The following is a 14,562-nucleotide window of genomic DNA, read 5'->3' on the forward strand; positions in this document are numbered from 1 at the left end:
AGCTATTTATACAACCTTTGTAATTATGGCCATCGGCAACAACGCTTCAATATTAAGGGCTGAATTTGCCAAACAGAAATAGTCAGTGTGCCACTGATATCAGTAGAATTTATGGCCACTTATGCCAGCAGGAAACTTGGAGCCAAATTTCCTGAAGTGCTCAGAAACCAAGAACAGACCAATAGGGTCCCTCCCTACAAAAGAGATTTAAGGGATCTCAGATGGAGCAGCTGCAGGACAGTTATATTGCACTTCAGTTCAGATATTTCTTCCCTAGTCGTTTTGAGCCAACAGAAGAGAGGGCGCTTTAATGTTTTAGAAGATTAGAGAACTGGGGGTAACTCGGAAGTTACTCCCTGATTCAGGAAAGTGCTTAAGCACCTGCTTAAAAAGTTTAAGCAGATGCTTAAGTGCTTTGCTGATCAGGCTGCTTTACAGAATCAGGACATTAGATGCGTTGTTTTTTCCCTCTTTGACAGACTCCTAGAATCACTGATGGAGTCACATGTACAGCTCAGAAATTGACCAGACTACACCCCACGCTGCCACACCCTCAAGATGCAGTGCCTGCAGCTTCACTGTCAAAGGGAATAATCCATATCCACCTCTCAGACATAGATGCTGCTGTTCTAAAAAATTAAATTTTTCAAATCGGCTTTAAAAATAAATCAAAGAATTAAACTGAGTGAGGGAAAAAAATCCTGGGCAGAGATTGACGAAAGCCATCTTGGTTGAGGGGGGGTCAATCTATCTCCATAGGAAATCAAGGGGAGTGGACTCAACAGGTATAGAATCAGGTTCATTATAAGACTGCGTCAGACTCCGAGTCAAGGTGCAAGGTCTGGCAAAGGATTTAAAGATGCTGATCTCTCTGTTAAGATTATGGAAAATCATCACTCATGTATCTATTTTGAAATTTCCTCTGGTGCCAGTCATTAGCTTGCTATATTATAGGAAATCAGAAGTTCATAAGATTTACCTAAAAGAGGAGACAGAGTTTGAAAGTGAATCAGTAAGACAGTTGTTTCCCATTTATCTTCTACAGATAAACAAAATGTTGTTCCTACTATGGATCTGGATTAAAGTTGCAAGCATTCCTCCCGTAACATTTTGCTTCTAAACAAAAGGGTGAAATTATGCTCTTCAATTATCAGGACAAACCTAGGGCCAAATTCTCCTGCTTACACCTGTTGGGAAATTTCACCTACATCAGTGGAGGGATAGGCCTCACTTATGCACACTGAAGTGAATTTGGTTCTAGGACTGTATTTTGTCAGGCAGATCTGAAAGGAAACTTCAGATAAACATTCAGAAGAATATTTCACAGGTAGGATTGTCACGTTTGTTATCCAATTGCATCATGTACAGTGTGTGTTTATCTTCTCAGACTCAAAGACAGTCTAGGGGTGCATAAACATTTACCTACAAGTTATAATCCATACTTCAGGGAATAGTCCCATTTACTTAAGAGGGCCTGATTCTGATCTCACTCTAGAGTAAACTAGGAGTAACCAATGGAGTTACATCAGTGTAAGCAAGATCAAAATCAGACCTCACTATCTTATTCACTTACATCTATTCCTGTGTGGAAGGGTTTGCAGGATTAGGCCCTAGGTTTCCTTCTGTCACAACATAGCAACTCCTAAAGTCTTCTGAACAGTCCCTAGTGAGCATAAAGAAATGCAAAAAAGCCACATGTCTAAGGGCCTCATCCAAACCCATTACAGACATTGGAAAGACTTTAATAAGCTTCAGATCAGGCTCTAAATGCCTAGATTTCCACCACCCCAATGGCCGCCATTTTGTTATGTTATCTCCATGTCCCATTTTTTCAGCTTTCCAAGAACACCAAAGATATTTAACCCCCAAACACATTTTTCTGCCTCAATAACTTGGAATATTTTCTGCCATCACATTTAAAATGCAAAGGATTGCGGGGTTTGAACACATCCCCACACACACTGGCTCGAGCGTTGCTCTTTTTCTCTTGCAACTTGTCTCCTGATGAAGAGAAATTGAATATCATTAGAAAGGGACAGGATAACCCTGGCCAGTCCACCTCGTCCTGTATTCCCCCCCAGATTTCATCTGGCAGGGTGAATGTCCCAATGGCAGCAGCAGCACAGGCAGATAGAATGTTCCTTCGAAAGGACTGGGTTCTCTCTTCTGAAAAGAGAGAACTGCAACCGCTCCTCCCAACGAGTCAAATATGTAACAAATGCATGAACCAAAGACTCAGCCTTCAGGTACATTCCGTAAAGTCTCAAAGCAGGACAGATACTGACAGAATGTTCTCATAAGCTATCTCCAACCTGAACTGTACACTTTTTTCCAATCACTGGTGTCAAACCTACTCCCTAAACACACAAATTGTCACATCTACATAAACATGAAGCTGACCCACGTGCAGTTCTCGTGTCCGAGTCTGAAGTCCCGTAAAACAGTCTTTAAGATTCCATGCTTGTGGAGATGTGGTCTACTCATTAGTTCATGGCTTCACATTGGATAGCCCCGTGGAGATGGTGCCCTCGATTTGGCAAGGTTCTGAAAGCTCAGCATATAATACAGGATGCATATGAAGAGTCAAGGTAATGTAGCGTATGCTTGATATTAGTCCCCTCCAGAGCATTTTCTTCCGTGGAAAAATGTTCTTCTCTGGAACGAGGTAGGCCTCCTTTATTATACTCCAGTAGTCCCCATCTGGCCATGGCAATTAATATATTGGTCAGATCCAATTCTCCTTCAGACCACTGCAGAATAAAACATACAAGGGTTAACCTACTTCTGTGGGAGCAAACGAGGGCATAATTTGGCTCTAGTCCAGCATCAGAAGGCAAGTGAGTCATAAGAACGGCCATACTGGATCAGACCAATGGTCCATCTAGCCCAGTATCCTTTCTTCTGACAGTGACTAGTGCCAGGTGCTTCAGAGGAAATTAACAAAACAGGGCAATTTTGAGTGATCCAGCCCCTGTCCAGTTTCTGGCAGTCAGAGGTTGAGGGACACTCTGAGCATTAGGTTGCATCCCTGACCAACTTGGCCAATAACCATTGTTGGACCTGTCCTCCATGGTTAAACACATGAGAAATTCCATTACAGCAATAACCCAGAGGGGCTAAATAACTTTTGATTTTGGGTGCCTAACTTATGGCATTTAACAGTCTGATTTTCAGAGAGTGGGTGCTTAGCACTTTCTGAAGATCAGGCTGCTTAATTTGAGCAATCAAAATCAGCCAGCCAGTCAAACTTGACTCTTGCTCATTCATAAAAGTTCACGTTCAAATGACATTGCTATTTCACTGCCTGATCTATGGATAAGGGCTCACTGTTTCTTGAAGGAAGTCTCTCCTTCACCGGATGAAAAGAACAACATCTCCACTACAATCTGTAGCACCTGATAAAGCCACAAACAGCTCAGGAGACCACTATATAAATCCAGGAGAAATAAAGGCACCTTAGCTGCCATTATAAATAGATCAAATAATCTAAAAGCAAGACTCTAACAATAAGAGGAGTACACGCTTTCTACATAATTCTCAGTCTCCTTCGTGAGTGCAATGAATAATTCAAGCTGACTAAGATAAATAATTAGAGCAGAGACAAAGAAAAACAGGAAAAGATTCAGAATAACCGCGGCCCCTGCCTAGACGGTATGTCATATGTCACCTTGAATTTATTGCAATGTGTTGTGCAAAAAAGCCTCCTACATTGACAAAGAATACATTGTATCGAACTGCCAAAAGCACAGAAGACGTATTTTCAGAGATGTTAAAGGTTGTGTGATTTATTCCAGTGTCATTGGAAATCTTTTGCAATCAATGCCCATTCAGTGCCACAAATGGGACTTGTCTACATGCAGATGCAGTAACCCTAGATAGGCATGCCAAACAGTTTGTAAATCGATTTTTAAAAGAGTGTAAAAAGGAAAAAAAAAAAAAAATCACTCAGCATTCAAAAGATGCTTTACTATAAATTCAGGTGGTCTGTAAAAAGGGAGACTTGGGAAATTGCATATTTAGGGGGATATTTTCAAAGATTGTTTAGCTACCATTGCACATTTGAAATCTTCCCTCACTTAAATAAGATTTACTAAATTTATTAGATTATATTACTTCTCACTCTTTATGTGCTTTACTATTTGCATTTCTCTCAGCATGGGGTCTAAGCCAGTAACGCTTATTCACATGACCAGACCCAGTGGGGCCTGATTCAGTGTTACACCAACGTCATTTTACAATCACCTCCTTTTGATCCTTTGGGGATTAAACATCTTCATCTTTATGGCAACATTAAGATACTGTGAAATAATGTCATTAGGCACTGAACCAGGACTCAGGTAATCTGGGTTCAACTCCCAGCTCTGTCACTAGTTTGATAGGTGACCTTGGGAAGTTGCTTCCCTCGCTCAGTGACTCAGTTTCCCTATGTGTAAAACTGATAAAGATATTGACATCCTTTGCAAAAGAGCTTGGAGAGCTATGGATGAAAACTGCTATATAAGAGCTAGGTATCGTCACCGGGCATCTTGGAGATGTCAGCTAAATTCACTTAAGAAGCAAAGTTGCTCAGCAGTTTTAACTTACCTGGTAAGTCAGTTTCCCCTATTCCCCCCCCCCCCCGCCAAAAGGTAGGAGTGCAATAAAAAAAAAGTTAAATGCATGAAAGGTTGATCTCAGATGCATTCCAAAGGGTAACCAGGACCATTCTAATAGAGGATGCTGAAGGATGAAGTGTACCGATGCTCACATTACCTTATGTGACCTTCAAAAGGACCCCATTGATCCTGCTCCCATAACTGCCTACTGCAGATAGAACCCCCTGGTAAGTGTGTTACAGGTTGTAGGCCCGGCTTGAGTCATTAGACGTGGGCGAGGCCTCATTTCTTGCGAGACAAGATTAGGGAGGTAAATGGAGCAGGAGGTTGGGAACAGAATGTCCATGCTAAAACTAAGCTAGGTTAATGGGTCAATAAAAGGCAATGTCTGTACTAGCTAAAATGAGGGGGAACACCCAGGGAACTATTTACAATGGGCAAAATAAGCCTGGAATGTAAAGAGGAAGTCATACATGACCAGTGCGTGTCTAGAACATGCTGTACAGGGATTGGTACCTCTGCAGTAACCAAGCCAATCCCCAAAACAGTAAATGCAACAGAATGTGTATATGTATATAAAAAAGGAAGAGGTTGTGTGTGTAACTTTGGGTGTGTGGTACGCTCTATGCCCACCCCTTATGCTTGAATCTGATCAACTCAGCACAGCTTTGCTGTAGGCCAAGTAAAGATACTCGAATATCTGGAGTCAAACAGAGTTCTTGGGCAGCTGAATGGAAACAAAAGGTCTCAGTGGGAATCCCAACACCAGCCCGCCTCCATGCCTGATCCACCTATGATAAGAGTCTGCTGCAGTGCTAGGTAGCCTTGACTCTTCAGCTCAAAAGCTGTAGCAGCTCATGCTTTTAGCTGTAGAGGTCCCCGGGGTATTGATCAAGATGGCGGCACCTTCCTTTGAAGAATCTGATAATGGCTACTGCCAGGCTTCATGCATCATCCATGGGTATGGAGAGATACAAGTTAAATAATAATAGAAGAGGGATCACATGGACTTCGCCTGCTACTGACGCCCGTTAAATGGAACTCAGCTCCGTAACAGGATCTCCATCTCCACGGCCAACCAATTAAGCTATTGGAAAGAAGCCGTTGGTATGACAATTTTTCCTCCTACCTGTCTCTGAATGGCAACAGGAAGTTCCCCCCTTCAGGAGCCCGCTGGGCTTCTCGTGTCTACAGATGAAGGCTCGGCACCATTCACAATGCTTTCTTACCTGACAGCAGCTGAAATGCAATTAAGGGCAAGGGTGTTAGGACAGAGACAAGGCAAAGAGCTCGTGCACAACAATGAAGAGGTCTCTATTGTTCAGCAATAACCATCTCAAAACATATTGGGCTTAGTTCTGCTCTCAGCTACCCCAAAAAGCTCCACTGACTTGAGTGAAGATGCCAATGCAGACTGACAATAGAACACGGTCCATCACACACAGCATTCACTCCGCTTAGCACCGAAATGCAATTTCCCCACTGAGGGTGGTAAATGACAGGTGCTACTGCAGCACCAACAAACGCTACACGAGAGTCTTGATGCAAGGACAAAGGAATTGCCTAATAATTGCAAAGCAACAGGGGAATTTATATAGGCAAAAATGGGACAAACTCACCCCTGGTGTAGCTCCATTGATGCACAGGAATGAATTTAGATCTGGTTAGTTACCTGAGATCTAGAATTTGAACCAGATACTGGAGACTCAAAACCCTACTCTTAGGGAAAGTGCCATGAGATCTTTCAGGATCTAGTCTAGACAGGAAAAGACCTAGAGAGGAAGGACAGCCTGACAATGAAGGCACCGGTCTGTGACTCAGAAGATCAGGATTCAATTCCTACCTCTGCCAGAGACTCATTGTGTGATCTTAGATAAGCCACCTACTCTCGGTCTTTGGCCCCATCCAGGAAGGCACATAAGCATGTGCTTGATTTTCAGGATATGCTTAAATGCTCTCCTGAACCAGGGCCTTAGTTTCCCCATTTGTGAAATGGGGGTGATGAGAATACTTCTCTCTCACTCTTTATCTATCTAGATTGTAAGATATTGACTAGCACTACACAGCTGTACAGTTCCTACCACAGTGTGATCCTGATCTCATTTGGGGCCTCTAGGTGCAGATAAATAAACCACAAGTGCTCAGAAACTCTGGCTTAGACCTCAGACAACTGGAAGGGATAAAAGCCCTCAAATTTGGAACAAATTGTACACAGCAGCCAATAGCACCAATTGATGTGCTGTTGAAAGATTTATTTACATTTATAAGTATATATCAGCCGTGAGAAAAGTGACAATTATGGCAAGACAAACACTGATTTATTGCAGCTGTACCGACTGGTTTCTTCATTTGATCTCATCGTGAATGAAGAGTTAAGAGCTAACTGAAAGAAGAGTTAGGACATGCAGAGAGACTATGAAGCAATATGTCTCGTAACACAAGCCACTTGGGTTGGGAAATCAACCGCAGCAACACTTACCTATTCCTTTAAATTACACAGTGAAGACAGTATTGTTATCTTAACAGTACACATGTTGCAGCACAAGTATATTGCCCACCTGCCCTTAGAACTAACATTGACGTACTTTACATCAAAAGGGATGAGCTGTTCTGTGCAACTCCAGTTATCCACAGAAATGGGCTGTCAAGAAGTGTGGGGGGGACACAAGGCCCTGCACCCCCAACTTCCTGCGATTCACCATGACTCTCAGCCAGCCAGTAAAGCAGAAGGTTTATTTAGATGACAGGATCACAGGCCAAGACAGAGCTTGCAGGTACAGACAACAGGACCCCCCCAGTCAGGTCCATATTGGGGGCCAGGGATCCCAGACACTTGCCTGGGATTCCCTCCCCTTCCCCAGCCAGCTCCAGACTGAAACTCTCTATCCCCTCCTCTGCCTTTGTCTCTTTCCCAGGCCAGGTCACCTTCAGTTGGCACCTTTGCAGAGGAGGAGTCCAGGCCATCAGTTGCTAGGAGACAGGGCATCAGCCATTCTCTGTGCAGACACCATCACACTGGCCCTCTCAGGCACTGAAACGATCACACCCCCTTATCCCACCACCTAGATACTTAAGAACTGCATAGGGGAAACTGAGGCACCTACACAGTATTCAGAGAGAACATTAAGAACAGTCCCACTTCGTCACATGGGCATTCACACAAGTAATGTTTCTTGTATCACAACAGGAACCCAGAAAGCTTTCTACCCTCTAAGCATGCCATGCAGCAGTCTGCATTTCCCCTGCAACAGTTCCATTCACTAGCACATTAAATGGAATAACGAGCTTCGTCTCATGCACTATTTCACGTGTTAGTTGTGGCATCAACTTTGGCTGGGGAAAAAAACAAAACCAAAAAAAACAGAGGTCCAATCCTATTCAGGGGCTCAGCACCATGCAGGGTCAGGTATAGAGTCAGCAGCTGCCATGAAAGCAATTTTCCACTGTCTACATGCATAGGGCCAGTTCAGAGAAGAATCTGAGGGAGTCTAGTTCATGTAACGGACAGCTTTTTCCAGTCCTGCAGTATAAAAGTTACACAGTTTGGATGCCCTTATGTCCATTTATTGATATAACAGGCCCCCCCTTTTATACCTGTGAATTTGGCCCATATTTTGGTATGGAGTTAAGAACCTAACACCTAGTTTTTAAATTAGCTTTTCAGTTCCTCCATTTAAAGAGAGCCTTAAACGTCAGCAGGTTTTCAGACAGAATTTTTTCCCCAGCACTGCACTCAAGACATCCTACCAGTAAACAACCATTATGAGGTTCACATTATTCCGTGTATGAAATGGCCTGGATCCATCCCTTCCTGGTTCCCAATTGTGGCTCTGAAACAACTAAAGAAGCCACTTGAAAGAATTAAATGTAGGCTTCTAGTGGTGTTATGTGGACCTGGGATGTATTAGCAGGAGTGCTGTAGGCAAAACAAGTGGTAATTCTTCTGCTCTACTCTGCTCTGATTAGGCCTCAACTGGAGTAGTGTGTCCAGTTCTGCACACCACACTTTGAGAAGGTGTGGACAAACTGAAGAAAGTCCAGAGGAGAGCAACAAAATTGATGAAAGGTCTAGAAAACATGACCTATGAGGAAGGATTGAAAAAAAAAAAATGGGTGTGTTTAGTCTGGAGAAGAGAAGCCTGAGGGGGAACCTGATAACAGTCTTCAGGAATGTAAAAGGTTGTTCTAAAGAAGAAGTGACAAATTTTTCTCCTTAATCACTGAGGACAGGACAAGAAGCCACGGGCCTAAATTGCAACAAGGGAGATCTAGGTCAGACATTAGGAAAATTTTTCCTAACTAACTATCAGGGTGGATGAGCACAGGAAAAGGTGACCTAGGGGTGTTGTGGAATCTCTGTCACTGGAGGTTTTCAAGAGCAGGTGGACAAGCATGTATGGTCTAGAGAATACTTAGTCCTGTCTCGGTGCAGGGGACTGGACTAGACGACCTACCGAGGTTTCTTCCAGCCCCCTGTTTCTATGGGTCTGTAATACATGGCAGAAGGGGACTTCGAGTCTGTGTGGATGCTTATGCACAGCTAAGATGTATCAACAGAATCTCACCGAGACCCAGTAAAAGTAGTATGCTCGGCCACAACAGCACGTAACGCAGACTTACTGTATTAGTACACAAGCCACAATCAGGACGACGGACGCTACCACTGAAACCACCACCAAGGCAGTGATGGTTTGTTTCTTCTGATTGGCAGCTACCACTGCAAGGAGGTCTGCGTGTTCGCATCGCGTCCCGACGAACCCAGAATGGCAGCTGTGAGGAGACAAGAGATGAGAATTAAAGAAGAAAGCACAAAAGCCCATGCGTACCCAAGAAATAATGATCCAGTCATTGGGATTCTCAAAAGGCATTTGGCAGTCAGATCCAATGGGAGTTAGGCACCTCAGTCCCCTAGCCAGAGAGGAAAGAGTGGGACAGTGACAGGCTAGCAATACTTCAAATGCCAATTAAGGGGTTGATCCTGCAGCCCTTACGCCGGTAAAGCTCCCACTGAAGTCAAAATAAGTTGTACCTGATAAAAAAACCTGCAAGGTAAAGCCCTGTGCATGTACTAAGCCAGCAGCTTCTTGCAACCCCCCAGGAAAAGTTTTCAGGCCTGCAAAAACCATCTATTTAGGCTGGACTTTTAGAATGCTGAGCCCCTGCAAATACCCATTCAAGTCTTGGGACCTGCTGGAGGCACCACTGAAAAAAATCAGGCTAGTAATTTATGTCTACGCTGCAGTTTAAAAAAAACTTGTGGCTGACCCTTGTCAGCTGACTCAGGCTGGCAGGGCTTGGGCTGCAGGGGCTATTTAATTGCAGTGTAGACAACTGGGCTCAGGCTCTAGGATCCTGTGAGGTGGGAGGGTCTCAGAGCTCAAGAACGTCTACACTACAATTAAATAGCCCCACAGTCCGAGCCCTGTGAGTCAGTCAGCTGGTGTGGGCCGGCCATGGGTGTCTAACTGCAGTGTAGACAGACCCTTAGGTAACTAAATATGCATTTAGGAGCCTAACTTTAGGCACCCGGGTTTGACTTTTTCCCCCTCTTTGTGCCATGAAGGACAAGGGAAGGTGGGTACTCCATTCTCTCTGAAAACTCCAGCCAGTGTTGTTTCCTTAGAGCTAACGTGCGACTCCAAAGATAATGCAATAAGTTATGTGTGCCAGTTCTCATCCTAAGGGAAATACAATGGAGTGCACTGTACAATTACATAGGCCTGCTGTCCTGATGAACAGTGAATCACTTCTCTTCCGTTTCACTTGTGCTCACACAAGCAAAACACTTTGCCACAGGAAAGGACTTACACACATGCTGGCTTCTCCTCTTGCACCAGAAACCTGCAAGTCCCGTGGAAGCAGAATTGACTGTGGGAGTCAGGACAGTCGTTAAAGTGGGATCGGACTGCAGCAGCCACTGGGGGACCTAGATGGGATGAACAAACAAAGATACATTTTTAACTCCATGTGTAACCCACACATCTTTGGGGTGTGGTGTCCTGTCCCATCTAGTGGCACCGAGACCACTTAGAGTTTAATAAGTTTGCTCTACAGCCTTAGCTAAGAACCAGTTGGCTTTTAGCTCATGCAGTAGAAGCTCATGCACTAAGCTCCAGAGGCCCCAGGCTCAATCCTGCCCACTGACGACTAGGATCTCTTGATGGGACACATGCATTAGCCAAGTCTGAGACAATTCTCTGCCTACAGGGTTGCGCTCAGCCATGGTTTAGATTTTGCATGATGCAGAGTTTCCTGGGCACAGCACACAAATGTTCATAACCTCCACAGTAAAGCCCTAAAGAGTTTACTAGAAAAGCATTAACCTCTTTAAGAGGGTTTTTCCCCCCCTAAAAAAACACCCTCTAAAATTTAAATAGATAATTGTATCCCTGCCACAGAATTCCACCAGATAGAAAAGAACACCACTATAGTTCAGAAAACCTATTAAGCACTGAAGAGCCATTTTTGTAGAACCCTCTTGGTTTTGCTAGACATATTCAAAGCTGCCCAGGAGATTTAGATACCAGATTCCTGTTAATATTAATGGAAACTGGACACCCAAATCCTTTAGGTGACTTAAAATAATCCCAGCGTCTCTCTAATCAATTTTTCCATATAGGCAGGACCCTTATTACTAGGATGTTTTATTTCTATCATGTAGCATCTAGGGCTCCTAGTAACAGATCAGGATTGTGCATAGTACTGTACAAACAGACTCATCCGTTGTGATTTGAGCTCTAAGATTAGTGTAGTGCGGCTGAGGGGAAGGGTGGGCAGGAGGAAGGGGCCACAGAAACCAGGATGCATGACTGGCAGCACCAGAGTTTGAAATCCTTCATGGAGCCACAAGAGAGATGCAGGATGGAGCAGAGTAAGGTTCCCCCATTCCGCCCTGCCAAGGTGCTTCAAGTCTGTCTTGGAGGAACCACCTCTGGGATGAGAGGAGAGTTCAGGATCCATGACCAGACAGTTCTTGCCTTCTCTGTTGAGGCTGCCAACAGAGGGTGCATTTTAGCAACAGTTTGGTAGTCGTTCTCCCTGATGGATGCTTGCCCATGGAGAACCAGACTAAGTTCCCCCATCTCATTTCACACAGGCCACCATATCACGCGAGTAACATTTGGGCACTGCTAGGCTGATCTGAGTGGGTGACTTGGAGAACAGAGCCCTTTGTTTCTATTTACCAGTCCCTTAAGCCAACAAGACATCCTCCTCCATAGATTCCTAGAAACATGGAGGAAGGGAAGAGTTCTGTAGGAGAAGAGCAAATTCCATTTCCCCTTCCAGAGAAGCCTCACTAATACCACTGCAGGATTGAGATTTTTGAATAGATATTTGCAATCCTGCCATTCAGACTGGTGTAGATGGGACAAAGAAACTGCATCTGTTGACACCAAGTGTGAATTTGGCCCAGAAGCTGTAATGAAAGCGATTGAGACTGCAGGCTGAGAAAAGTTGGGAGAGCCCAAAGGGAAAGGAGATTATCCACTGAACAGAGTCTGGATTTGTTCTTCCAACCCTATGAAATCAGAGGCAAGCAGCAGATATGTTTAAGGAGCCCATAGTGGATCATTTCTGATATATTCACAAAATAAGCCTTTGTGGCACTAGAAGAATTTACTGAACAGCTTAAAGCTTAAAATTCTTAGCCTGGATGAAGCTGATGAATAATCAAGGACTCATGGGCTTAGAGCGCTTGCCAAAGATTCACTGCACTCTTCCCTTTGTCTTCTTGTTATGAAAGCACCGGCGCCGCAAGAGCATGTCACAGAGGTGTTCTAGCTCGACAGAAAACACTCACAAGAAAGGGGATCTGCTTTAAAAGGGACCTCTTCCACCAAGCGTGATGAGCACAGCCAACACAGTGCTGGCAATTCTATATAATGAAACATTGTGAAGTCAAGTCTCAGTAGTAAGGCCAAAGTAGAGCAGAGGAAGAGAAGTGGGACAAAAATCCATTGAAGAATATAAAAACTTCCCTGCGCCCCCCATCCCCCCCCAATTGCTACACTGTTTTCCATTTTGTCCTGTGCTGTTTTAAATTATCGTTCAGAGCTGATACGGAAAACCAATATCCTGCTTTTGCATTAGCCCTCGTAGAAAGCACATCTGATCGCTGTTGTTTCAAACGCTCCCCCTCGGGTTCCTGTTTCCACACATTTGTCGGGCATGGTAATTAACTCCACATCCCTCAAAAACTCCGGGTCCCAGGGAGATTTTTAAACCAGTTTGAGTGTTAATCAGTGATATTGCGGGTGAGAGTGGGGAGGCTTTGTTCAAATCATGTATTCACATGAGGTGGCAGCAGGCAGCCTGGTTTGGTACTTGAGCAGCAGTTGGCCAGTATTGCTATGTGGGAGACACTGATCAGATTTCCAGCCTAGATTGTCTCATGACACGGGTTACAGGTTCTCCATAGATTTTAAAGCCAGAAGGGGACAATATGATCATCTTGTCTGACTTCCTGTATAACCACCCTCAGAATTCCACCTCTTAACTCCTTCACTGAGCCCTGGGGAGGAGTCAGCCAAGGAGCAGGAGTGACGGCTTCAACTCCCCTTTTAGGGAAGGAGCATCCCCATCACAAAATAAACCCTCAAAACTGAGGAAGGCGCCACTGATAACTCCATTGTTACTAGCAGCCAGTATGGTGATAGCCGATTTTCTCGAAAGGGACAGATTTCCCCCAACTTTACTGGCATGGAGAAAAACCCTTTAGATGGGAAGCGAACAAAGAGGCCAGCCAGCCTCATATCAGGCTCAAGTAGATGGTAATCAGCTGTCGGACAATTTTCAGAATCTAAATACGTACAGATAAGAGGTTGATCAAACACAAACAGGTCTTTTAAAGGTACTAAATACAGATTAGAACAGAGATTGGTTAATAGGGGTATGCAAAGTTCATGTAAGGTAACTGATAAAATAGCATTTTCTTTACAAAAAATATGCAACCCCCTAATTGGCAGGCAAAGGAATGAATGGGCTACTATACTGGACTTCTCAGAAGCAGCCCCACACAGTCAGAGGGAAGGAACATTACTGAGATTGTAAGTTTTCTCGGAGCAGGGACTGTCTTTTTGTTCTGTTTGTACTGTGCCTAGCACAGTGGAATCGTCTAGGATTAAGGCTTCAAGGCACTGCCATAATATACATACAATAATAATTGGCATGGAATGGCAAGAGTGAAGATTACAATGCTTAGTCCTGCCATGAGCACAGGGGACCTGACTAGATGACCTCTTGAGATCCCTTCCAGTCCTATGATTCTATGAATGATCTGGACCATGCTGGAACAGTTCTTTGGATAAATGGAGGACTTTAGAGCCGATCAGTCAGCTTTCCCCAACAAGCAATTCACTGAGCAGCAAGCAGCACAAATGGGCTTCTGAATGGAGTCTGGCCTGGCCTCTTTTAGCTAAAAGAACAATGGATGTGATAAACTGCGCCTCCTTCTCATGGCCCAGGCAGTACGGAAGCCTGGCTGTTTCTAATAAGGGTTCAGAGACACACACATACCTGGACTCCGCCATGAACATCTGAATATGGAACTGAAACTTCAGAAAAGGAACATGAACATTGATAGAGGTGGTCAGAAATTTTCCAGAGGAACATGTGTGCGTGTGTGTGTGTGTGTGTGTGTGTGTAAGTGTGGACTTGTTGGAAGCAGAACTTTTTTGTGGAAGTCTTTTTATTTTATTATTAAATAAAGTGTCTGAAAGAAAAATTGGGGGGAGGAAGCTTTTAAGGTTGAAACAGAATGTTTCGATTTTCCATGTTAATTTTTTTTTTAAACTATAGTATAAAATGAAAACAGAATGAAAATGTTTGACTTATCTAAGCAAAATGTTTCAAGTGACCTGAACACATTTTTTAAAAATTTCAGTTCATGGGACTATTTCAAAAATTGTTCTTTTAAATCCAGTTCAGAATAAAATAAGATTTTGAAATCAAGGATTTTCCTGCAGAA

General features: G+C 43.9%; 1 protein-coding gene across 2 annotated transcripts in view; it reads right to left on the bottom strand.

Moving 5' to 3' along the window:
* Window positions 1–999: 999 nt before the first annotated feature.
* TGFA (transforming growth factor alpha) overlaps window positions 1,000–14,562 on the bottom strand; it is a 43,844-nt gene continuing 30,281 nt past the window's right edge. Inside the window, exons 3-6 of one of the 2 annotated variants that reach the window (XM_050940342.1) lie at window positions 10,404–10,521; window positions 9,216–9,365; window positions 5,725–5,834; window positions 1,000–2,750 (exon numbers count right to left, since the gene is read on the bottom strand). In XM_050940342.1, the coding sequence (XP_050796299.1) occupies window positions 2,743–2,750; window positions 5,725–5,834; window positions 9,216–9,365; window positions 10,404–10,521 (386 nt within the window). In that variant the 3' untranslated portion in view covers window positions 1,000–2,742. The remainder of the gene's footprint in view (window positions 2,751–5,724; window positions 5,835–9,215; window positions 9,366–10,403; window positions 10,522–14,562) is intronic. The other variant, XM_050940343.1, reaches the window with a different exon arrangement.

Source organism: Gopherus flavomarginatus, chromosome 2, assembly GCF_025201925.1.
Source record: "Gopherus flavomarginatus isolate rGopFla2 chromosome 2, rGopFla2.mat.asm, whole genome shotgun sequence".
NCBI classification, from domain to species: Eukaryota; Metazoa; Chordata; order Testudines; family Testudinidae; genus Gopherus; species Gopherus flavomarginatus.